Source organism: Euwallacea similis, chromosome 9 (assembly GCF_039881205.1).
Source record: "Euwallacea similis isolate ESF13 chromosome 9, ESF131.1, whole genome shotgun sequence".
Classification (NCBI taxonomy): Eukaryota; Metazoa; Arthropoda; class Insecta; order Coleoptera; family Curculionidae; genus Euwallacea; species Euwallacea similis.
The window spans coordinates 2880928-2907570 of NC_089617.1; the positions used below are offsets into that span (position 1 = coordinate 2880928).

The 26643-nt window shown below is 34.2% G+C and overlaps 1 protein-coding gene across 4 annotated transcripts in view; it reads right to left on the bottom strand.

Moving 5' to 3' along the window:
* Nucleotides 1–26643, bottom strand: part of LOC136411170 (protein doublesex-like) — an 87384-nt gene that overhangs the window by 47628 nt on the left and 13113 nt on the right. For 2 of the 4 annotated variants that reach the window (XR_010752301.1, XM_066393640.1), the window contains exon 2: nt 25372–25410. The exons of the other annotated variants lie outside the window; for them this stretch is intronic. Coding sequence is in view for 1 of the 2 variants with exons in the window: in XM_066393640.1 (XP_066249737.1) it covers nt 25372–25410 (39 nt within the window). In the remaining variant the exon portion in view is untranslated. The remainder of the gene's footprint in view (nt 1–25371; nt 25411–26643) is intronic. 4 annotated transcript variants of the gene reach the window in all.

Here is a 26643-nt window from a genome sequence, read left to right on the forward strand (position 1 = left end):
TTTTACGGAACTAATAGCTAGTGGCCTTCAGCAAAAAAGGTTGGGATGGTAAAAGGGAAATGGGTCTCGAACACACCCTATCCTGCAGGTTTTATCAACGATTTGTAAAATTTAATCAGGAAGATTTTAAAGAGTAGTCCATGTTTTTCGACATAGTATATGTGATAAATTTTTCGAAATTGCAATTCGGGGCACACTGTATAGAGTTCGGTTTGATATGAAAAATATTGAGCTGCCTCACTTTCTGGAGAAAACACAACTTGGACTCGCAGAGCGAAGGATATGAAGGAAGTAACGACATATAACTACTTTCTTTGACTAGCGAAATACCAGCCAATTATAAAAAGACATTTTTTAAGTCTAAATGGTCGGCTTTACCTTTCTTTAAGGATTTTAATCAAATTAAGTCACATATAACTTCCAATAAATTCGATATTCTACAGTATCGAGACGACAAGAAACACGTGTATGACAATCTCATTATTAGTCTAATCTAAAAATACATGATAAAATCCAATTGGACATCCAAACCATTGCAAGAGGAAAGTTAGTATCAAAGGAGTGTTATAAAAATGTCCTCGTAAAAAATGTATTGCTTTTTTGTAATAAAATCCAACTTTTTGTGTATAAATTATATCTCATATGTAGTAAATTGTATCTCGTATTATGTGTACAATATATTTTAAAACTTTATTATTTCAGCTGATGAGAAGTATGAAAAGCTTTGTCTCCAATTGCTAAATACATGTTCCATTTTCCGTCCTTGTCCAAACCAGGATTCATATAGTGCTCTTACACTCTAACATAGTCAGTGGGTTTATCTGCAGTGCCTTATCTAAGCTTAGATAAGTCTCATTAAGAAAAAGTGAATAGTCCATACACACGTGTCTTTATTGATGGTACCAATACTAGCTGATTGTTGAAGAGTTTTATTTATGTGGTTCGCAAAAATTATATAATATTTGTAAATATCCTGGAATTTACTAGCAAAAGCTCAGTTTCAGCTTCAGCTATTGCAGAAAGACAACTAATGCAAGGAAGACATATTAAGTATACCTCCTCTCACATTGAATATTGATTCTCTAGTCAGGAAATACCTGAAATTCACATATATTTAACTAAAGCAACCTAAAAACAACTTGAACTCTCTTATTCAGATATAATTATCGCTTTTTCTTGAAATCAAGCTTAAAGAAGGTTAATTGGATCTTAATGAACGGCAAGGCCATCACCTGGGCGATCAATCCATCAACTTCTTCCCAGTGCCCTTTTTTCCAGCCGATTAATTAGCTTTATGCCTACAGGGCGCCTGTCCATCCGAAAATTATGTAGAATAAAGAAAAACGACTCCCTCAAATTTGATATACAGCCAAAGCACGTCATGTTCTGTCTATTATAAATACACTTTTGGACAAAATTATTGCACAACTTCAACGCTAAACAACTTTCTACATCTATTGCTCGACTTTAATGATTTTTTAAATTTAATTGTAGGCTCATTACTCTTGACTCACATCAAATGTATAAAAATTCATAAAGGGCTCCAAAAATTGTTTTTCCAGAGAGTTTACTTTCACTAGAGCAGAGTCGCCAATAAAATTTAAAACCAATGGCGGCATCAAAATTTGAAATGAAACGTCCTGTGAATTTAGACGTTTGTGGAATTGGCTCGAAATTTTAAGGACGTTTCAGTTCAATGGCCAAAATTGGGCAGGATTTTATGCAGAATCCATTGGTACTTTCATATTTAAGAAACTATCTATAATACACGGAAAAAACATGAAAATTGGCAGTTAATTGAAAGCTAAATATCTCGCAAACTATATGTTGAATAGAAAATATGTGATTTCCCCCCAAAAAAAATATTAGTTTGTATTATATATCCTAACTAGGAACCGAAAGACTACACACTTCAATTAAGAGCTTCATTTCGGTAACCTGAAAACGTTTCTTAAATATGAAAGTAGGAATAAGTACACATTTGGCAATGTCAAGGCAGTCTGTAAGAATAATGCTGACCAACTTTGCCCATTTAACCAAATTTGTAAATCATTACTGCAAATGGACATACATAGATGGCCAATCTGTATATAGCTTGCCACAAATTCGCTATTAAATACGGGGATCTTCGAAACGATAAGCGATGCGAATTCAATGAAATTAGGGCAATTATGAGCGACTGAATGTAATTTTATGCACATGAAATCCTTCCAATTCTACTTTTTTTTCCAGTTCCTTTTAATCACCCCGTATAAAATGAATGTAGCCATAATTTTAAAAGTCAGATCCCACCCATAAATATAAAAAAACGATAGTTTATAAGTGTTCAATTGAATGCATTATTAAAATCTGTTCTACTCAGTGGTATCAAACAAATGACTTGAAATTCTTTCACAAGATTCAAAGATGTGTTGAAGAATGATCCTCCATCAATCTTCAACAATTTACTGCCTTCACACCCTATAAATTTACAAAGCGTGCCCCAAACAATTTAGGTAACCCTTAGACCCGTGAGCGCTAAAAAACGATGATAACAAGCCAAGAAATAAAATTCCTAAAATCCTATGTGAATTCTTTAAATACCAAATCCCACTGTTTAGACCTGCTACCTGCTACCAGGTGGTTACCTTATCGGTATTTTGAATATTTACCTTGAGGAGACCTTGCGGGGCCAATAATTAACTACATACATACGTACATATATGATCTTCTGCAGGTGAGTATCCGATAAATTCCATTAAGAAACTAAATTGGCAAGCGTCCTGTCGATAACAATAACATTAGTTTTACTGTCCTGGTGATAGTGGTACCAATTAAAATCTCCATTCTTATTTTTCATACGTTTGACCGTAAAGTACAATAATTTTACGATCTAATTTACGCGTGTAAAATAGCACTTTTTCACCCTAGAGCGTAAAAATCACCAAAAAAAAACTGCTGAAATGATTTTTCCGCCATAGAGAGAAAAAATATATAGATTAATCTAATGTCATGACAGTTTAATTGTGCCTGTGGTAAAAAAAAAACGTGTGTGCACCATCTAACATAAACACTAAATAGAAATAATAATATTCTAAGTATACATCGACACCTGCACACACACAAGGTTGTGAAGTATCTCATTATGACCCGAACATCAAGATTAAATCCCGAAGCGCACAGCGCGGAGGGATTTAAGACGTGAAGATCATTAAGTATTTCGCACCCGCGGTGTATACCAGGTGTCAACGAAAAGTAGGTAAGTCTTGAAACGATTTCAGTAATACCTACAAAAATTTGAAATTTTGACCACTTATGAAGGTTACGTTACTGAGGACTTGACAGAAAGTGACCGTACCTTTTGATTTTTAAATGGGACACTATTTTTGAGACTTTTGAATTCAGAAGATGCAAATTAACAATCAATTCAGATTTCATCGCTTTAGTACAAATACGGGTGCCAGATGGTACCACTACAGGAGATAGAATTTTTACGTTAATACAACAGGAATAGGATACCGCTGTGATGTGCCTTATTAGGCAGAAAGGAAGAATTTTACATATAAACACGTTAACATTAATTATTACATTTTTAACCTGTTTACTTCACAGTACTACTTCGCATGACTTTGCAATACCATTTCGCACTAACTATATTGTCCTGGTTTCACTGCAATTTAATATCAGTTTCTCCAAAAAGGGAAAGACTAATAATTCATCATGTCACGCCCAAAAAGGAACACCGGACGTCCAAAGCTATGATAATATTTTAAAATCTATTAAATTTTAGAAGGGTTGCACTATAATGTTAGTAGCAGCTATTTAACTAATTATTCACGGCAATTGTGATTAAATTTCAAATATCAACCGCTCAATTACCTCTCGCTGAAAATAGGCAATCCACTTTGATAGTCCCACGGAAGTACCGCTTTGAATTTTGAAATGATCTTAAATAGAATTTGCAGGCAGTACTTGCAGCCCGATTGATTTAAGCAATATCCAATAATTAAAAAACGTTAATCAGGTCTAAAATAATTAAGCCTGAAACTATTAAAACCGAAAAAAACTAATGTTTCCTTAATCAGCCGAAGGTTTAATTCCCTTGCTTAATTAGTACCTCAATAGGATGTTAAATCTGAACCATGGCTTAGTTAACAAGATATGTTCATATGTCTAAGTCCCGATTGTACGAGTACGGTTTAAGCTAAGCTCAAATTATTAGTTTTAGTTCACTGAAGCAATCCTATAAGGTAACTATTTAAGTCAAATGAACTTAATTTGCGGTAGTAATGTTATCCTTATTGGCAGCATTCAAATGAACTAAAGCTTAAGTTGAGCACAGCTTGAACCCCCTATTTGTACAATTGGGCCTGCGTGGTACTGAGAAATAGAAATTCAATTGATAAGATGTTGTGGTAGGGTACATATTAATGGTCTAAGCAAAAAGAAAAAATTGCGGAAGAAACTTAAACACTATTGAGGCTCAATAGAGGATTGTGGTATGTACTCACAGCTTGAATTATACAACTGACGTTTTTGACCTTAACCTGAACTGACCTGATCTATATCACATGTTCAGTTTAGTAATTATTCTAGAAATATTTCTTTAGTAGTTTTTGCATGGTACTACCGGAATCAGTATTACTCTCAGTAGTACTCGCAGACGCATTTTTTGTTGGGAATAGCTTTTACGCTCTTTTCCCGAAATTTGAAACAAGATCAAGACCATTAAGTATGGCACCAAAGGTACTGCCGCAACGTTAATTCTTATTATGTAATTAGGTTCTGACACTAAGTCTACAATCTAATTTGTATTGTAAAATTTTTCGTCAACGGTTTTATCAAAATGTAGAAATTTTACATTTGTTTTTAAAGGCATGATAAGGCTTATTAATCCCTCATGGTAATAAAAGCTATCGAGCGTGAATCTTAGAATACACTCCATTACATTATATTTCCGGTCTTTCCCGAGAAACATCCTAGAAAATAAGTTTTTGTAAAATGGTTGTTAGTTTCTTGGCAATAGTCAAGAGATGTGGTGGTGTTAACTAATTAGGTACCACCCAGCTGTTTTAATCAGTTGTGGGTTAACATAATATCTAAATCGTATAAAGCGTGTGGGACATAATTTTCCACTTTAAAATTATTTTAAATAATTTTGAATAAACAATCACGTTCTATTACGTACTAATCCAAGGTTAGTAACTACTGACCTCTGGGTAGATATCAAGTTTAAAAATTCTTTAATTGCAACATCATCAATTCAAGTGCTTCTAAGAGGCGGTTCGCCCTTATACACAAAAATAGACGAAGAAAAGTTTTAATCTAGCACCGAACAGCATTAAAGGAAAAAAAAAATTTATCGTTGAAATGTTTGTGAATTCATTTGAAGTAGTGTTCCAGGATTTGTATGTGTGTTCCATGAAGAAGTAGTACCTCCCGAAGTCCTTACAGCAAGCTCAAATACTACGGAATCGATTGACGTTTATAGCATGTAGCAGTGGCATGAAACAATATAGTGGAAATTATAATCGATGAATTTGCCAATCGTCGTAGAGGTATTACTCTGAAGCAGGTAGATCACCAAAGTAGTACCCAATACTGAGCAAGCGCAATATTACTGTTACTACAAAAATTCATTAATAAGTAGGTTTCATTCATGATACGTTAAATACAGGGTGACCGTTTAAAAGTCCCTGGATCGATTATTGCAAATCTGTAAATAGGAAAAATCTGAAAATTTGTTATCATTTTAAACTTGACCATCTGTCGAGCATCAGGTCGGTGGCCATCGAAGTGGTCATTCAACTAAAATAATTTCAAGATACCGGTTATAACGAAAGCTGATATTAATTTACTGATTTAAATTCAATACCCAGTATATTTTTGCATTTTTGAATTCGTTTGATGAGTGGAGAAGCATCTTATGTAGCACACCCCATTCCGGATTTCAAACTTTTTCGAAACCATGATGTTGAAAACTGAGAATTTTTTCCCCTTGCGGCGCCGTAACTTCCAAATTCGAAAGAATTTGAATTACATTGAAACGTTTTTTGTGTTCCTATTTTAATTTTTCAAGATTAATCCAAACGGGAATGAGTCATTAATGTCTAAATAAATTCTTATTAGTCTGCAATTAATTTGTAAAAAAGATGTTATAAATAGGAAAAAAATGACAGGTATTTAAATTAAGAATTCACCTTAAAAAGTTAAAATTGTTCTGACCGTTAAGACGTTTTGACCTTGCAAAGTGCAAATTTATAATTTTATAAATCTCAGTATTTTGAAAACGGTTAAAAATTGTTATACAATGTGCGAAATACTACTCTAATCATTACGTAAATCCAAAAATGCCAAAAATAAATGCGTAAGTCAATGTAAGCTTTTGGTATAACCGGAAGTACCGCAAGTACGATTTTTTAAAATTTAGTACAATGCCAAACATTCAGATTTTTCTTACTAACGGTTTTACCATCATCGACCGGGGGCTCTTCAGTGAAGACTATGTTTCAGAACGGTACTCTTTGAAATATCCTTCAATCCCACAATCAGAAAAGGTTTGGATAATATTCGATAAACCTATAAAAAAACATGAGATAAGCAGGTAGTACCATCGTAGCTCGGAGCACATTGTACTCATTCAAAATTGCTTATTAACACAAAATAATCACAAAGAGAAATAATAATATTCATGTCCAATATAATTGCATAGTACGAGACGAAAATGGTAGTATCGGAAGGTTAATAACTTAATTTAAGTTTATAATGAGTGTATAAGAAATCATATCAGATTAAAAAACGTTCTCCTGAAGATTTCCAGGCAATAAAGTAGATGCAATTTTAATGGCGCTATGATGATGGTACTACGTGGGACCACTTCATTAAACTACATAAATTTGTCTGCAAAGGTCTTAAAAACGGGAAACAATTTCTTTCTTCAATGTGAAATATATCATTATAGGTTGGTTCAGGTTGGTTTTATTTAATTTTATTCGTTTGTAGTATTAAAATAACCAGTATTGTGGATTCAAAGATTTCTTGAATAAAATTGAAACAGAATACTCTAGATGGCAGTGCTCGTTATGCGTTTCTTATATATGTAGTTTTAGAACTAGGTCGAAAGAAAGTACTAAGTAGAACTTTAAGGCTTAAATGCCGTAACATACCACCATGATATTGGTAAGATTAAATCATTACTAATCCGTCTTTTCCTCGCAAATCTTATAACGAAAACCAAACATATTCATCATTGGCGACATCTCACTAAAGATAACGTGAAAGATTAATAATGCGGTACCACCTTGGTACAACAATGACAACGCCCTCGAAGAAGTCCTTTTTATATTCTTTGTCGATTCATAAGGCTGAGAAGCTGTTATCGATATGAGAGGTCACGAATGGAACCATACAGTTTTTGCTAAATTAAATTTGTAAGATTTAACAACTTGCCTTTTTTATGTATATCAAGATAAGCACTAGATCATATACTTTCTAATATTTAGAATAAAATATTTACTTCAGGTACTACTTTAAGTCACCACAGAGCGAAAATCTACTTGTTTTCATATCATTGGAGACCTATTGCATTCCAAACATGTTTTGCAGTCTGTTAATTACGATTTAATGAATTACCGTTTTAGCACATTTCTGTCAGTAAATATTGAATTTTTATAGATGTATTTTAATAAATTTCATTACGCACGTCTTACTAAATGTTTTACCATAACTGGTTTTGTTAAACGCATCCTTGACGTGGAAAGGGAAACATTCAGTATAATGAGGGAGTTAAAGTGTCAAACAATGTTCCAAATTAAAAAAAATAATAATAATAAGGTGTCAGAATTAAAAAAATAATTTGATTTTTATGACAATAGTGGTGAATAACTAGACTTTAGATCTTCACTGCATAGCTAAACCTGATAATTAGAAGATTTCATAATTTGCTTAGCAACAGGCAAATACTAACATTTAACAAACATTTCAGATTGTTCCATAGACATAAAAAAGATTTTTAAATCATACGTCAAGCTAGTGCCGTGATGGATATTTTTTTTCCTCTGTTTTTGCCTGCGGCAGCCAGCCGCCCACCGCAACAATATATTGAAAATTCCTTGTCATTCCTCTTGTTTTGAATATTTGAAGTATTGGAATATGTTTGAATGCGTTACCTAAAAAGCGTAAAAACACATCTAAGTACATTTAAACACATTGACCAAAGGCACCTTTAACGAAACTTTCACAAAATAATTGAGAAAAATATTGATATGCAGCTGCAATGGCATCAATAAGTGTGATATGTATCAGTGTGGCATTAAATTTTTATCAGGTTTGTATAGCATAATATGGAATATAACCAGTAGAAATTCCAAGAAAAAAGAATTTACGCTACTGCTTCTCTAACTAATCCACTGTTAGTAGCAATTCTTATATATATTTTAAGGACGAATAGCTGAGATACTTTGGTGTAAAGGTTCGAAGTATTCAAAGTATTTCGAGGTATTTTTGAGGTATTTAAAGTATTTCCGAGGCACATATTTCGAGGTATTGTCAAGCCATTTCCATACTTAGGAAGTGTCTTGGAAAATATCTTCTAAAACATTTTGTGGTACAAAAGTTTACCAGCGATCTACCTCTCGCATAAACCTTTTCCAGTGATATAGTGTTTTAATTACATAAATGTGAATTTTCAAAAAAACATCCTATAATCGCATAACTTTTTTTGTAGACCAATACACAATAGTTGAGATAGAACAACTGGAAAAAAAATTCATCTCGTTTGTTTGATTCAGTGTTCTCGCATTTCCCAGAATGTGTCATTCCACACATTAAACTGGTCCTGGAACATAGAAGCATTCTGGATACTTTCTCCAGGACAGATAATAAAACTCGTCTCCTTTAGATTTCGAGACAAGATGGCGCAGTGTTTGGACAAACTAGGCTCTTGCAGAGTACCCTACGACTCTGAACTGATCGAGGAAATCTCCAGACGAATGATGTTCCCATTCCTTAAATTGACGATTGGCATGTTCTTGCTCATAACATGCCGCAAGCTAACGAACATATAGACGGATCGCGTATCAATCAGATTTGAAAAATTTGAAACAGAAAAATTTCATAGGGCCTCGAATCACATTACTCAACAAAATCAATGAGTTACTCTCCAATAGACTAATCTAGTTCTTCATCAAGTCGGTGGAACTAGATAACATGTCTGTGGCCTATACATGGGAAAAGCTCTAAAAGCTCTATCATGCCTACCACCTCTTTCTCACTCTCGTTCTATTGTCCAGGGTTCACTTCAGAAATAACATTTCTGGAAGAATTGCTCACAATAAAATCAGCAATACTGCTGTCCCTTCAACGCGGATAATATTCCATTTTACAGAGTTTATACTGTTTTAATATTGGATTCATAAAGCCATACCTTGCAAAATATATTTTTTAATACACAGGCATCATAATTGCCGATTTTAGGACACTGCGACGTGCATAAAACGATCTTTATGATGCATGGATAGTTATTACGGAAACATTAGAATTTTCAATTCCCGGTTATCTATACATTTTGATGAGTTCGTAACACTTCTTGATGCCTATACATATATAAATGTGTCTATTAATTATAATGTTGATGCAGTTGTAATATAAAATGTTGCAGGTGGTGGAGGTATATGGACATATTTGCATTTTTGTCCATTATAAATTTTGAATGTGACAGTTTTAAATTAAAATAAGATTAACTATTAAGGGTAGTTGGAGTCACACAGAACTTGGAGCTTTGGTTAAAGTTAATTAATTTTAGGTGATTCTCATACGTTGATCAAAGGACAGTGTTTTAAGTATAAACAACATAATTATTCTGCAACATCAATAAGAATAGGGAGGTATATGACAGTTTTCTAAATATTTAAATAATTGAAATATAACATAGTTAATTTGAAAATAACCTGAGGCAACCCGTAATCCGTAAGATCCAGATCTATTCAAACTAACTTCCCACTTCATAAAATCTTTTAGTTAAAATTCCCAATTAGCCATAAAAGTTTATTATTGCAGATAAGCGATATATTATTCATTCAAAAATCAATCTTTCCACAATCCAATTATTTGTGCCAGAGCATCCCGATTATAATATTCAAGTTTTCGCATGTTAATCCAAAGTGTAAAGAAACATTCAGGCGAGTTTCTCATTTTTCCTTACATTTATTTATTTCATTTGTTTATTCACATATATTTTTTAAGAATACAAGGTAAAAACTAGAATATAAGAGCTAAAGAACATGGAATGTGAGAATGTAAAGTATGTGAAATACTCTGAAAATTTCTCGTCTTAATCGCAGAGTTATTCCTGAACGATTTAAATGAGGAAGTTTTAGAATATTTCACATATTTCATATATTTTATATATTCACATTTCACACACTTTAGTACTGTTACTATTCATTTTTATAATAATTTTTCCTAGGTTCTGGAAACTATTTTCTGGACAGCTATTCTTAGTTACGTTTAACTAAAAATAGTGTGCAATTTAAGCGCTCCAACAACCCGTTCTTGTGCGTGAGGCGTTATTGCCCAACCAAATTAAAGGAAAAAATAAACAAACTATAAACAAATAACCAACGAATGATGTAAGTTACAGTGGTATAATAGGAAAAGTGCTCCAACCTCAATTAATTCTTACTAGCAAACTAAAAAGTTAATTATACTTTTCCTATCAAATTGGTAAACGTAACTTTTTAACCAATTTTATTTAAAAGCCTTAAAACTAACTTCTCTTCCTTGCAAGTTAATTATACGAATATTATTTTAATTAGACAATATACCAGTCGGACTGTCAAAAGGGTGTTAATTAAAAAAGGTCTTATAACTTACTGGCACCGAGTAAATAAGGTAAACTTTTATACATATTTTTTTGTTGAAATAACAAATGTTTAAGGTCGTATCTAATTTTTATTCTTCTATGTTTCAAATGTCTCTGCATAGAAATTTTCCACTAATACGCTTATTTTAACTTCTCCCTTATTTTTACCCACTGACGTCCCATGTCCACTGATATCGCATCCCAGTTCTGGGAAGGACATTCTAAGCAGTTTCTGCATTAGTGGGAGAAAACTAAAATCGTCAAACCTTTTTGCATCAATTCTCCCTAAATGAATAATTCTCTTCCAGTCTTTTTAATTTTTTACGTCCCCTGAAGCTTCAACAGCATTCGCCCAACACTTAATCTGTGTTGCTGTCCGAGTTTCGCGCTCCCTTAGTTCCAACTATAATCTCCCAGCATTTTTCATATATATATTTTTTTTAATCAACCAGTCCAAAACTTCACAAATGCTGACATGGTTCACCCTTTAAAATAGAAAAATACATAGTTCGAAACTCGTCCACTTAAGAGCCAAAGACGAACTCATCATATACCCACTTTCTTGACCAAGATTTAGGTGAACTTTGGCAAATGCTGAAGGACCATTCTGGAACTACTTATCCTCGACCTTGAATTAGTCGCCTATTAAGATTTCTACCTTTTTATAAGGGCCTGTAAATTTATGCTCCAATTTCGCAGCTCTGGCGTTGAGAAATGAGAAACATTGCAAGCGCATTTTGATGGTGTAACTTGTCGCATGCATTTCATTAATCTTAATGATCATATCATTAAGTTCTGATTTAAGGTAAGTTGAATTGTAGGAGCGGCGCTCATCCAATCTGACTCTTTATTTGTCTCTGTCGACAACACAGTATTAAAAGTGGCAACGTATCGATCAACTTGACCGTTCTCTCTGGAAGTCCCTGTTGCCCACTAAGTGATGGTCAATATTTAATGACTTAAACAATTGCTTCACCCTTTTATCTGTCTTATCTGCGTATAAAGTTTGTACCTCTGTCTGTGATTAAGTGCTCTAAAATCCACCCAAGTTTATCGTCTCCACCTTTTTTCCTTTTGCTAGTATGACGAGACTTGCAAATGAAGTCAGTAATTGCTTTCTTGAATAATCTTATTTTACGGCAAATCAACTGTTAAGACTTTCGATCTTTCCACATTCAATCGGGGACAATGGGTAAGGCCGATAGTTTATAACAGAGCCACTTTTTTAAAGCTGTTTTGATTTATGTTGTTTTAACAGAAACGCACCGCGTTCGCTCGAAGTAATCATATTTCTAAACTTTTTCTAAACTTTGTCAATAACTCACAGAATGTATTGCGGTCATTAACGTCAAGGGTGCTTACAGACTCCTTGAAAATATCGAGCTCTTTGCCAGACCCAACATAAACACTCTTTGAAAAGGTTTCGTGAAGGGTTTCACTTTCGTTTCTGCCTAAGTAAGTGTTTTCGAACAACCGATATAGTAATATCATTATGTTTCATCTCGTCTCTACCGATTACCTTAACTTATTCTAACTAGCCACTTTGTGCAAAACAGATTTCAATATACATACAATCACTCATTACCGGTAAGCATAGTCTTGCCATAAATTGGCAGTTGACCACCTAACCCACTTAAAAGGGGGTTAACAACACTCAACTGCGATTCTCCATCCATTGGACACAGCGTCAATCATACAATAAACTGGTGTCCTTTTATAACAGTTCGGTTAACCGACAGTTTTGCAAAAGTTAACATCTGACAATTTGTTTTTTTGGGGATTTAGTCCAGCTGCCCACTACTGGTCAGTATCGTGTCCTATTTTTTACATAGTTCACTATTTTCTATTGGTTGACTTGAAACGTAACAAAGTACGCTTAGAGTTAATTTGTCCTAACCTCTTACAGTTAAGACCAGGTTTGAAAGTATGTGGCTTAAAGCGACTCAATTGGGGTGCTCTAAAAACACTTACGACGGGTTTTGGTATAACTCGAAAGAAGAGTCATCAACTCCCTAGTGGCGCTTTGCTTATATTGCTATTTAACGCTCTCGTTTTACCAATGGCCGCCCGGATATCGCCAATAACGAGTTTAATTGGCTCTCTTTCGTTGGAAGTGATGTTTGATCTTTTTTGGTTAATTTTAAACTTAAGTCCTCTTTTGCCGTTAGAATCTACTCGGTAAACGTACTTCCCTGAAAAATGAAACAACCAAGCCAACCATCTTCGTGCGATAGACCAATCAGACAATGATGAGGTTAATCCCCCCCTGGGGGGCACCTCGCAAATAATCCAACTGATTACAAAAACAAAACCGCTCCAGCTATTAATCTTTTAGGGCAGGGCCCCTGCATGAGGTGTTGAGTCTTGATGGACAAAGCCACCAGTGAACGGATATTCTTTTGTACGTGGACACCGCCAGGAAAATCAGGACAATTGGCCATATTGTGTGCGTAAACAAAAGTCAGTATCAAAAGTTGAAAATTACAAGTGAATATAAGCATTCAATACCAAGGAATGAAAGGAAACGTATATGTAAGATTTTTGTATGGTCATAAAAATGAAATAACACCAGTTTCTGAAGCACTCCTTTACTTTTCAATAACCAAGTCCAGAATGAATCTCAATATACTCGTCACAGCTACCCCCGAGCGGAGCCCCCCTTTTTTAAGAGAATTGATAAGCGACATTCCAACCTTTTTTCCATGGTTACTTAACCCATCATCATTTTTCTCTTGCCTATATTAAAGGAATTCATCAACAACCCTCTATCGTTTTCTCACTCTTATTTTAGAAAGAATTTACAACCAAACCCTCTATCATTTTCAGATAATATTAATTAATGGTCTTAACATAAATAAGGAAGTTTTTTGTTTTTTTTTGGTATGGATAAGCAAATGCCACACGAGTCTAACAACAATAACAATAAATAAACAACTAGTCATTTTCCATCTGAAACTCTCCAGGCCCTATTTGTAACATATCGGTTGCAACAATCCTTTTGCGATTTGTTATCAAGTTTAGTACTTCCACTCGATCATTCGGAACAACTTTTACGATTTCAAAAGGATCGTCGTACTTTCTGTCTAGCTTTGCCAAATGAAAGTTTCTAGATGGATGAAAGACGATGTCTCTTACACTAACACTTTTGTTAACTCTATGCGTTTAATTACATTTAAATTTCATGTATTCTCCATGCACAAGATTACGTTCGTATGCTAGTAGACGCTGTTTCTCTAAGATACCAGTTACAGTGCGAGGAATGGCAGACGTTAGGGACTCTGTTTTGGCAGGTTATGGGTCGACCCATTAGAAGATAAATTGGTGCAAATCCTGTAGTGTTTTGAATCGTGGTTTTCAGTGTGCCCTGTAACTTTTCCGCGCTGCTCATCCAGTTTGACTTATCTTTGATGGTGGTTCTCAACACATCTAGGACAGTAGAGACATACTTCTCAACTTGGGCGTTACCCTCAAGGGTACTTTTGGCTACACAGTACCGCTCAATATTTAGATCTGATAGGTATTTTGTGAACTATTTTGTTGGTAAAGTTCGTCCCGAGGTCGAAACTGGATCTTTTTGTGTTTCCTAAAATGTTCAAATAGATTCTTAATTTGTCGCAGGATTCCGTTCCCGTTAAGGTGTCTATGGGAATTAGGAAAACACATTTGGTAAAATAATCTATCAAAATTAAAAGGTAATTTAAATCCCTCATTAGTTTCGGGAGAAGGACCGATGTAATTGGCGTGCAAGGTGTGAAATGGGGTTGGTACCTTTTTGATGGAATGTAGGGTTCCTCGTTTTGGGCCGGTGTGTCTTTTACTCGCTATGCACGTTAAGCAATGATTACAATATTTTCTGACAAATTAGGTTATTCTGGGGAACCAAAAATAGTGATTTATCATCGCGAATGTCTTATCTATTCCAATATGGTTCTGTTCATCATGAAACAGACCAAATCGGCTTCTCTTCGGAAAATAAGTTCGATAGGTAGGAGTATTTTATCCCGGATTGATTTTCCGGAACAAAACGTCGTTTTGACAAAAATATTCATGTGTTATCTTTCCTTCTTCCAGTTTGGATTTAATTTTTCACGTAACTGGGTCTTTTTCTTTTGGCTGATTTTTAGCCAGTTGTCAGTTGTAATGATATTTATCCGCAACGTGTGGGGTTTCTCTATCGGATTTCGACTTAGATAATCCACGTGCTGAGTGTAGCTACCTTTCCGATATTCGATTGTAAAGTTGAACGATTTTAAGCATAACCACCAGCGCGCGACCCTCCAGACCAAATCCTTTTTGTTCTTGGTTAATTTTAAGGCGTTGCAATTGGTCACTAGTTTGAAACTAATGCCTAAAGAATATACCCTAAAATGTTCAACGACTGCATATACCGCTAGGGTTTCCTATTCGTACGAATGGTATCGACTTTCTGTATCTGTGGCACGCTTGGAAAAATACGAAACTACCCTTGTCGCCCTATCTGGATGTTTTTGAAACAGTATAGTCCCGAACCCCAGTGAACTTGCGTCTGTGTGCAACTTGGTTTCTAAATTTGGATCAAAAGTGGCTAATAATGGAAACTGGCTTAGAAAAGCACAGACGTAAATTTTTGGCGATTTTTTGCTCACTTCTCCAAACAAACTTCTCACTAGCTTTTCTCAGCTTGGTTATAACTGGTTGCGAACTCTGGAATATATTTCCGGAAATAGCTCGCTAACTATTTTCAGATAATATTAATTAATGGTTTTAAAATAAATAAGGAATGCTCACATATACAATTAGTTGAACGATCCGATGGAACGCTTTTATACAATACTTCCTTGGAAAATGAAATAACAACTAAACTGCGATTGATGCATAGCTCAAGACTGAGGCATTGTAAAAAAACACTTACCGAGGGTTTTCGATGTAAATTGAAAGAAGAATAATCAACTCACCAGTGGTGCTTTGCTTACATTGCTATTTAACGTTCCTATTTAATAAAGACCTCCTGGATCTCGCCAATAACGAGTTCAATTAATTTTGCTTCAGTGAAAGCGGTGTTTGATTAAAAAAAATTAGAAAATGAATTGTTCCCTTGCACTTACGGTACGAGTGATTTGATGCACTTGAAAGTGTAACAACGTCATTCAGTATCCCTGGCAAGTTACGGTTGATAAGAAATGTGTCATAATCATTGTGAATTGCAAACTTTCCCGGTGCCAATGCCAATTTTTGTCCCACACAGTTAAAAATAAATCATTGAATTAAATATTAATGCATTGTTGAAATATTCTTGAGATGATATATTCGCCAGACTATACATTTTCTCAAATTGAAACAGCCAAGTTCTTCATTATAGTTTTATCTACATTTCTACTAAATAAATATGGTTAAAAGAAAAAAACACTTTTCTCGTGAATTTTCTTTAAGTTCCGAACTTTTTTTCTTACCAGGGTGTGATAAATCAAATATAATTTTATTTCGCCCCTGTTTATATCCTTCGGGTGGATTCTCGGGTAACGCAAACAATATTCTTTTTATACTACTTTCACTTCCCCTCACAATTCAGGAACACAGTTCCAGAACTGGCCCTAGTTTGTCTAGATCATGCTGAAGTGAAACGTCATATATCTCTTCTACACTAAGCGATTTAATGGACCAAAAAGTCGATACTGCCCAGATCGCTGTTGGTGAAATATCCAGTTCGTATAAGCTCTCTTGCCAAAAAAAATTGTCATCCTGCAGTTACATCTGAATTTGTAAGATGTCACCTAAGACAATTTTTGTCAAAGGCTATAGAATATAGTAATTTTATATCTGTTTTTAAACTAACTATAAAACCCGCTGCTACCCACGGTGCAACTGTTATCCAGTGCGATAGAATGTATATTCTATCTGGAATATATTCTATCATTAATACTAAACAGGTAATACTGGCAAACCGTTACAAATACATCTCCTCCTCTGCAACAGGAAAAATGACATTTCCATATGCATAACGGCCACCACAGTATTTAGTAGGCCCGAAAAGTTTCAATAGGCCTTAACTTTGAAGGGGAGGCAATAGTGAAACCTTTTTGTAGTTAATTATGTAATGGTTGAAAGACAAATCGGTTAGAAATTCTACTAAAATCGAATTATGTGTAAACAAATGATGCCCTAGAAATAAACCAGGAGGCAAGAAAGCCCTTGAAAAATCAACAAAAATTGGTTTGTTTGAAATTTATTAAGATTTATTCATTTGTGTAACGGAGTCGTTTAAATGGGATTTTTAGTTAATTTGCGGATAGCAGGCTAGTTTAGACGAGGACAATTTTTAGTATTCTACTTACAGATAATGAGCATCATTCCTTCGAGAAACTTCTCTGTCGGAAATGATTGCCTTCATCATAAGCTCGTCCGATAGTAATACCATTTTTTTTTTAAGTTTGCAGAGTCCAATTACTTTAGAAACTTAATTGAATTTAAATTTATACGTACATAAAACATAAGTTTATCTTGCAACCGGCTGGTTCTTCCCTGAGGCCGTTCTTCACACTCCTGTACCTTCAGACGCCCGTTTTTTCAAAATAAATCTGGGTCAAGAAATGCAGCCAAACTGGACAGACAAGAGCAAATGCCGACGTTTTGAACAAGAATATCGCAGGGGTCAAGCATCTCGTGTCCTCTCGAAAAGAGTCCAAAAGACCCATCGATTTGCATCGTACCCTTCGATGGTACAACCGCAGCCCAAGAATGCGACTTATTTAAGAGTTGGAGATAGTGCTTTTTGACCAGTCATCATTCTCATCATTACCAGACTTCGATTTTGATTAAAGGTCGTTTTTATAAAACAAAGGTAAGTTAATTTATTCAGAGTGAGGGCGTGGCTCGTTGTTTTACATGCAGGAAGTCTTTGTCTAAGAAGATTAGGTTTAATTAAAGTAATAAATGTTTAAAACGTAAAAATAATGATATAAAAATATATACACATAATATGTTTCGTAATTAATCTGATGAAGAAATATTCCTATAACATGTGTCCCATCTTGCTTCGTATTCAAGATACAGGGTATCGAAATTTCAACATAAAATCGACTTCTTACTAATTAAGCTAAAGTCTTATCAGCGATTTTAATTAAACTTGCTGTGCTTTTAGTAGTAATAAAGAGCTTGGAGTAATTTTATTTAAAACAATAATTCCAGCAGCTTCACCATAAAGTTTTTACCTGAGATTTATTGTAAAAAAATCACTGCATGCCACTAGTTTTTCCGGGATTTCTTAATGGCAATTCGGTGATACGGCATAATCAATTTAAAAATAGAGCTTTTAATTAAAACGCACACCCTGTATCTCGATAGCGAAGAAAGTTAGAACACACGTTAATAGAAACCTTTCGTTACAAAATATGAAAGGAAATCACCTTCTGAAATTAAAGTCATTAATTGTAAAATACCCTGTATATATTAAAGGGTTTAGAGGGAGCCGAAGCAATCTTATTAGGTGGTGTGAAGTAGGAAGACCGGCTTGTGGCAAATTAAATGTGAAAAAGCGACTAAATAATTATAATACCAGCAAAAAGGAAAATGAATGTAATAACCGTTAATAAGTTTGAAACAATTAGTGAACCATTAGTAAGGATAATTCATATTAATCATGAGTCTTTAAGGAGTGAATTAGGTAGGCTTGTTGAGCGCAAGACTATAATCAAACTTAATATAAAGATAATATATGATAATAGGAAAAGAAGGCTACATCCCTAAATTAGTTCCTATTCTGACGGAAATTGCCTTCAAATGATTCAGCATGTGTTTAATTTTATCTGCAAGAAGCCATCATTCAGAAATGTTGTTTCTTCACCCCTTTTGGAACTACTTCTCAAGATTTATTTGAGGACATACTAGAAAGTGTTTTAGGTAATATTTTGGTGATGGTGACATCACTAGTCTCAGGTGCATCTCTAGAGGAGCATGATGCAGCACTTAGGGAAATTGTTAAATTTCAATTTTTTGCATTAGTGGTAGGAGAATTAATCGAGATGGGACAGATGCAAACTTAGTTGAGACAGAAAAATAAAAGTCGCCAAAAAATAAAATTGAACTGCAACGAATTATAAGTTCGTTAAACTATGGTGGGCGCTATGTATAGAAAACATGTCTGAATTAACTCAGCCATTGTGAGAGCTTTTAAAAGATAATGCCTGGTTACCCAGACATCAAATCAATTTTGATAAACGGAAACAAATGATTAGTGAAGCGCTAAGTCTTGTTCCTTTTGATCTTGAAAAGGAACCTAATTTAGAATATCATGCTTCAAAGAACGGCCTTGGATGCTGCTTATTTCAAGGCCCGGCCAATATTCTCAAGTCCCTTGCTTGTGCTTCACGTACTGTGAACGATCGTGAAGTGCACCACAGTCAAACAGAGAGAACTTTTAACTATTCACGGCACAAGAGTTTCATGACTTAATTTACAAATTAGGCACTGATGTGCAATTTGATCATGAGCTTCTAGTTTCGACAACGAAAGAACAACTTCACAAGATGGGCTCACTTGATAGGTTGGAACGATTTATTTTAAAATTTTTGAAATATTCGCTGACTGTACAAGTATTGGGTTCCAGGCAGAAATATCTGGTTTCTTTTGATCAAGTTGGAAATGCTACTGAAGCAAGAAGCGCACGGGATCAAGTTTGTCTGGAAACTAACAAGGGAGATTGAATTGATGGAGATTGATGATTTTTATTACAATGATTAGTTGAGATTAATCACCATGCATCTAAAGATTCAATATTCGCAGAAGCTGGCATAATATTTTTGGATAATAGAATCATGGAACCGGAAACTTATTGGGTTATACTGCACGAGGAGCATATTGGTACTAGTAAAATCCTCATAAGGCCCATAAATTATTCGGTTTGCTTGATAGCAAATTTCATCGCAGGAGGTACTGACATATTGGAGAATGCAGTATATTTGTGAAAATCAGGTACTTTCACGAAACCATTGCTACCATATTCAACACCTAAACTCAGATCTAGTAAGGTGTGCGCGGATAGACAGAGTGTTTGGAAAAATTGGTACAGACCTTAAGGAAGTAAAGGTAAACTCAAAAATAGCAAAAAAAGTTCCTAAAAACAATGGCTCGACGGAGCACCGTTATTGAAGTACGGCCTTCCAAAAGAGACCTATCATTCGAATATTGTTCAAAATAAATTTCTTGGTTGTACTTTCCCTTTCTTAAGTTCTGTACCAGCTTTTCCAAATACTTTGTATTGGAGTTTGGGCATAAACCATATTTAGTAGACCATGTCTCGAATTGTATCGAAATATTATAGTTAAAAAATAAACCTTCTCAAACGATAACTGATCACTTTTAAAAGATATCTTAACACGTCTCGGGCACCCGAAATAATGGCTGATAATTCGCACGTTGTTTCAACTCACTATAATAATACATTAACGCGATAAAGATATCATAATCAAAACTTGCCCACTTCTTATCACCAATCGAATGTGCTATCCGAAAAAGCAATTAATATCAGCAAACAGTTCATTAAGAAAAGTTTTGATGGGAAATCAGGTTGTAGAGAATTTTTAATGGAGTATAACAACACTCCATTAATAAACTTAAACGCATCTCCGGTTCACAGATACCAATGCTATGTTTACAGTTAGAACTTGCGGTAGAAAAGCATGTTTATTAGTGTTCCTCTGAACAAAAACTTGGAATAAAACTTGGATATGATAAGTATGGTAACGACGAGACCCAACATGTTTTAATGAGAGAGATAAGGTCGTGATTAAGACTAATAAGGAAATAATTTGGTCAATGAATCTAAATCCTCTTGGGTCCAAAAAGAGGATGAAAAGATTAAATTGTCTTCCAGGAAATCAGAGCTCAAAACCCTGAATGAACCTGATTTGTCCCCTGACCATCAAGGTGTGAGTATTTATCAAAATGTATCAAATAATGCTTCAGAAGACCAAGGATTAAGTATAAGTGTGTTAGATAATAATAATATCGAGTGTATCATAGTGATATATGATATATGTGTGACGACCTAGTATTCTCTATGCATGAACCACCACGTTTATAATTTGGTCCTTTCAGACGTCTTCGGCAATTTGATCTTTAAAAGGAAGGTGTTTGCTATCGAGGTTGAAGAACGTCTCTAGTAAATAGTGAAATGTCCAACCGCACTAGTTATCAGAAATTTACGCTAAAGTACATAGAAGTATTATTTTCTTTTAAGGCGGTATTGAAGTCCTACATCTCAGTGGAGTCATGAAAAGCAATAATTTTTTTCCATATGAGTACAAGAATGCTTCAAAAAGCAGGTAGCACAAAATAGCAAATCACTTTTGCCCTGAAAATCGAAACTGAAATCGATGGTGCAATTAATGATGCATTCACAACAAATTTTTGATTCGCACTAGTAAGGCCGATAGATAGAAAGTTGTTTTCCAGCTTAGGTCGATCCTTTCTATTTCACATTTTTCTCTAAATTTTTTCTACTACTTTATAGGAACATTGCAGATTATTGCTGTAAACATCTGTTTTAAATAGGGAGAAATGTTATGTCTTGAATGCATGAACTACTATTCTACTACAGAGAGATCATTTCAATTTCATATCTAGCTGTGGGATTTTACACAAGAGAAATAGAAGATAAAAAGTAAGTCGTAGCTTGATCATATGCCGCGAAATGACGTTAAACTTAATTTTTGATAAAGGAGCCGAGTGAGATGTTCCTTTATTTACTTTTATCGACGTACGTTCTTTTCTCCAACAAACTTCACAGCCGACTAAATATGAAATTTAAATGATCTCTCTGTATATCATATACATATACATATACTGTGTGACCTATAAAGTCCGCATCAGACGGGAAATTCTTTTACCTATAAATTTGGGTAAATTTTGACTTTGCCTTTGAAGTGTGCTTCAGAAATGATAAGAAATTACGTACAAATCAAAAAACAAATGACTGTCTATAACTGTCAAAATGCAATTTTTTTTCAAAAACATTCAAAGTTTACTATTATTTCTGAAAATTTTGAAAAATCACAAAGGACAAAGTTTCTCAGTTTCGTTTCTCATTTTCTACCCATATGTCAATTGTCGACTTTCTCAGACGACTTTCATTAATTTTTTTTTGTGTTTTTGCATTTTCGAAGTATTAAAATTGATCAGCAACCTTGTAAGAACAATTACAGTATATCAAAGTAATTGTCTCAATGAGTATTCATTAGTTAAAATTGTAATAAATTCATCTTTTTAAAGAAAATGTAAATTTTATTAAAGACGCTACGTATGCCTTGATGCAAAGTTGGTCTAGTTTATAAAGAAAATGTTCAGATCACCTTATTCCAATATTTTTATAAAGTTTATTGACATAGAATTAGATATAAACAAATATCAGCTGACCGATTTGAATACTTCGGAAATGCAGGAATACAAAAAAAAATAGTTCAGAATTGGCATATGGCTAGAAAATAAGAAAACTGAGAAACTTTTTCCTTTGTGATTTTTCAAAATTTTCAGAAATAATGGTAATTTTGAACATTGTTGAAAAAAAATGCAAATTTGGCAGTTATAGACAGTCCTTTGTTCATCTGTTTGCATGTCATTTCTCATCGTTTCTGAAGCACAACTAGAAAGCACAGTCAAAATTTACCCGAAATCATAAGTAAAAAAATTTCTCACATGATGCGGACTTTATGGATCATACTGTATATCTTCTCTGTGATCCAGAAGGAATGATTCTCTTATTGGACAAATCTGATTATTACCGCCATCGTTTAGACCAGGGGGATTAAGTGGGGGGGGGTCAAGGGGAATGTAAGTACCAGGCAGCATCTCGTGGGCACCACGTGCTCTTTGGTTTAATTTGAGATTATTTTGTGCGAATATTTTGCATAATTTCTTAAACAATGAAGATAACACGCCTGATTTCTACAAATGTTTTGCTGCTATTAGAACCGACACTGGTAGTAAGGCTGGATTGTACGTAAACGCGACTAAGGAGGTAATGAGTGAATAATTGATATATTCGATATATAGTTTGTATAATAATATCTTCATTCTCAAAACACATGATTCTCAATTATTTATATGGAGATAAAAGTGTTTTAAAACGTTTTAGTCTAAAATATATTATTTCAAGTCATAATAAGTATCCCCTGACCGCGGGAAATTTGACTTCAACGTGAGTAGCATATTTGTTCCCTTCGTGGTAAAGAGAGATGAATTGGAAAAAACCAAGGCGTCAGACTATAACGAGACATATTTAATTAGTGTACCGAATATGAAGTAAGGACAGCCACAAATACATACTTGTTTAAGTATTTGGGTCCGATGTCGGTTATGACTACCTGTGCCATAATTGATTCGCTCCTCAGACCTTGACTAACAGTATTAAAATTATTGCAGAATAATTATTAATATCTTCTTCATCTTATCCCAGATAAGGAGAATAATAATTGTGGCTGCGTCGACATTATCCTACATAATTCTTATCGCATAAAAATCGCATATCAAATTGGAAGATGGCATAATGGGATCGTTCTCTCAGATAACAAAGTAGGCTTCAGATAAGACGCTAGCCCTTTTTGATAGCTTTTAAAAAAATCCGTTATCTTTGTTGTGTAAAATGCACAGGACAGGATTCAGTAGCGTACATTTTGTGGTGAAATAACATGCATTCTATAGCCGACAATTTCCAGGTTAAAATTCAATTTAAAATGAGCCACGGATTTAAGCTGGTGGCTTTAAAAAGCCGCGATATCTTCTAGATAAAATAAGGCCCTGGACATGTTGTTTTCTTGGTGTTTTTGCCCTATTTTAAAAAGCTCTTAAACTCATTCCGTCAGGAACGATCCCAGAGGGCAATCAGTAAAATTATTATGCAGGTGCAACTGCTGCTAAAGAATAATGCACAGCCAAGTTGAAGCAGGCCTTTAGCAGTATGAAGACTCGAATTTTCCCACGACCATCCACAAAAATACCCATTAGAAATATTGAATAAGGGTTAGAGAATATTTTCAGCCGTGCGCTAGAATCAAGACGTATCTAGGACGTTATGATTCTAACTCTACTACTAACCGAGATACATTCTATGTATCTCGAAAACTGCAAGGCGTTAACTTGGATATAAACTCACTTTCACATGAGTTGCACCACCCAGTAATAATAATAATTAAGTCTTGTAGCATAATTTTAGCAAAATAATACTTCATAATAGAGTATTAAGTGATCAGAGTTTCAGTAAAAAAGAAAGAATGCTAATGGTTTTTTTTATCATCGAAATTCTAGATTTTTTATTCAATTGTTAATAAATAAAATAATATTTACATGGAAATATCAATTTATTTTGTTGCTAAACTATGAACCAGACGTCTTAAAATGCCCCCAGTGAGACAGTGTCGAAATTTTTTCCACGTTTCGAATTTTTATAGAGGGCTAATTATCGGCATGAAAGAGGGCATTGTTTGTTGCAAAGTATACCGCGAAGACTACGTGCTTGCATTGCTGTATGAGGCGATGGTACTTATTAATTTTTTAATTAAGTTATAATGTTCTTTCTTTTTTACTGAACTTCTGATCATTTGTTACACTATTATGAAGCATTATTTTACCAAAATTACAAGGCTTAATTATTATTATTACTAGGTGGTGCATTCCATGTGAAAGTGAGTGTACTATGATTTGGAATCTTAGTTAGAGTTTACGGATGAATTCTGGGGTTTATAACCACATTCCGAATTATTTAAGTAAAATTCGATAGTCAATTCAACCATAAACAGAAATATAATAGATATATACCGAATGATTTATAAAGGATTAAACTTCAAGATTCGAGAATACATATTTTATGCGATATACTACAGCAGTTCTCTCAATGAAATTAACAATATATAAATAAAAAAATAAAAATAAGTAATAAAAGGATATCATGTTCCACAGATCTTTATATTTAAAAATGTTTAGTAGTGCTAAAACTTTTTCCGTGGGTCGAAAAAGTCTTTTTTACAACCGGCCACAAAAAGTGGACTTTCTGTCCAATTTTTCCACTTGAAAGTAACGATGCAGGTTAAGACTGGAAAGTTGACCTAAGGGATTGGCAAAACCATTGTACAATCCTTGTTATTTTGATTTCCCGACCACTGGGTTGTTATTGTTAAGTTGCATGCTATTGTTAATACGAATCGCATACAAAAGTTGGTCGTAAAAAAATTATGTATGTCCCGTGACCGAAAATGTGTTTAGCGGAGTTCTACAAACTTCCAGAACTCCCTTATGGAAATTGTTATTAAAAAGGCTTGGAAGTAAAGTAAAGTTTTCATACTTCTGAATTTTCCTAGGACTTCTCAAAATGGCTTGAAAGCGTAACGTTTTCGATTTTTACTTCAATACAATAGTTATTTTCACTTCGTAAATAATTATTCTTAAGTGGAGAGGAGCGCATTTCATGAAGATTTAAGACATTGTGAAGTTTGATGTTCCAGAACTGTAAAGGCCTTGGCATCCGTAGTATTGTAAAGAGGTAATTGAGATCTTGCGAAACTTACCTTCTAACACTGATTTATGCCGATAATGGGAAGACTGACCTGAAAAAATAATTTTTTTCTTAAATTCCTGATCATTCGATACCATGAAATGTACTACATTTTAAACAACTTTAAGAATTTCATTAATTTAACACTCACAAAATTCCGATTTTTTGGTCTCATGAGCCTTTTAATGTATAGTTAAGGGGCAACAGCTGTGGGTCAACCACCAAGTGACAGATGAAGGGTTTTTTAAACTGAAATTAAAGTATAATATACGGTTTCAGTGACGACAGCTGTATAATCTTCAATTAAGAGAGGCACTCTGATTTATCTTTACCTGTCACTGTACGCTACTTTGAATGCAAGAGTTATTTTCTGCGAGAAATATTTTACCTTTGGAATTTTTTGCAGTTACGCAGACGAAGATAAATATGAATTAAGTAACGAAATAAAAAAATAGAATTTTACAAAACCATAAAAAATCAGATTTGGATTGACTCAAAGGCAACACATCGGAAATCGAAATAATTTTTAACTGGAAACAAAAATTGTTCTTAGAACTACCGAAATGCAGTAAGTTATGGAGGAATGGAACTAAATTCGGACGAAGTACTCTGAAGTGTATTAAATTAAAACGTACATCTTAATTCCACAAATAATCCACAGATGTTAAAGTCCCAAAAGCACTTCTTCACGGTAAGTGGTGCCTATTTATAACGGGTGATCATTAAAAAAAGCCTTGCAGGAGACGGTGAACCGTAAACGTTGGGCGTTGATTAAGCCACTTTCCATTTACTGTCAAACATTTGACATCTCAATAACAGCTGATGGATTAATCTAAGACATGCTTCTTATATTTAAACGCCTACTTAAGCTTTTTAATATCACATGAGAGCGCAAGCTCTTCATTTAACTTGAGAGTGTTCGGTGTATCAACTCTTGTTCTTATTTATTTTATTATATTCTTTTCTTCTTATTATATTCTATATGTTTCTAATACGAGACTTCTAGGCTTCATAAATTAATTATTTTTATGTACTCTTTTGTCTACTATTAAGTTGGACTTTAATTTAAAACGATTCCAAATGATATTTTATATTGGTTTTAATATGCTGAGGCTTGTACTATTTATTCCATAATTTTTTCTAAAGTCCGCAGTTAAGGTGGTCTTCGGTGAGAGGCTGTTCTTGTCCAGTGCAACAACTTACCTTTTAAGGAACAAGCCATGTTATATGAATTGAGATTCTGAACGTTTTCGAAGTTCAGGCATTTAATACACAGCAGGTCTAG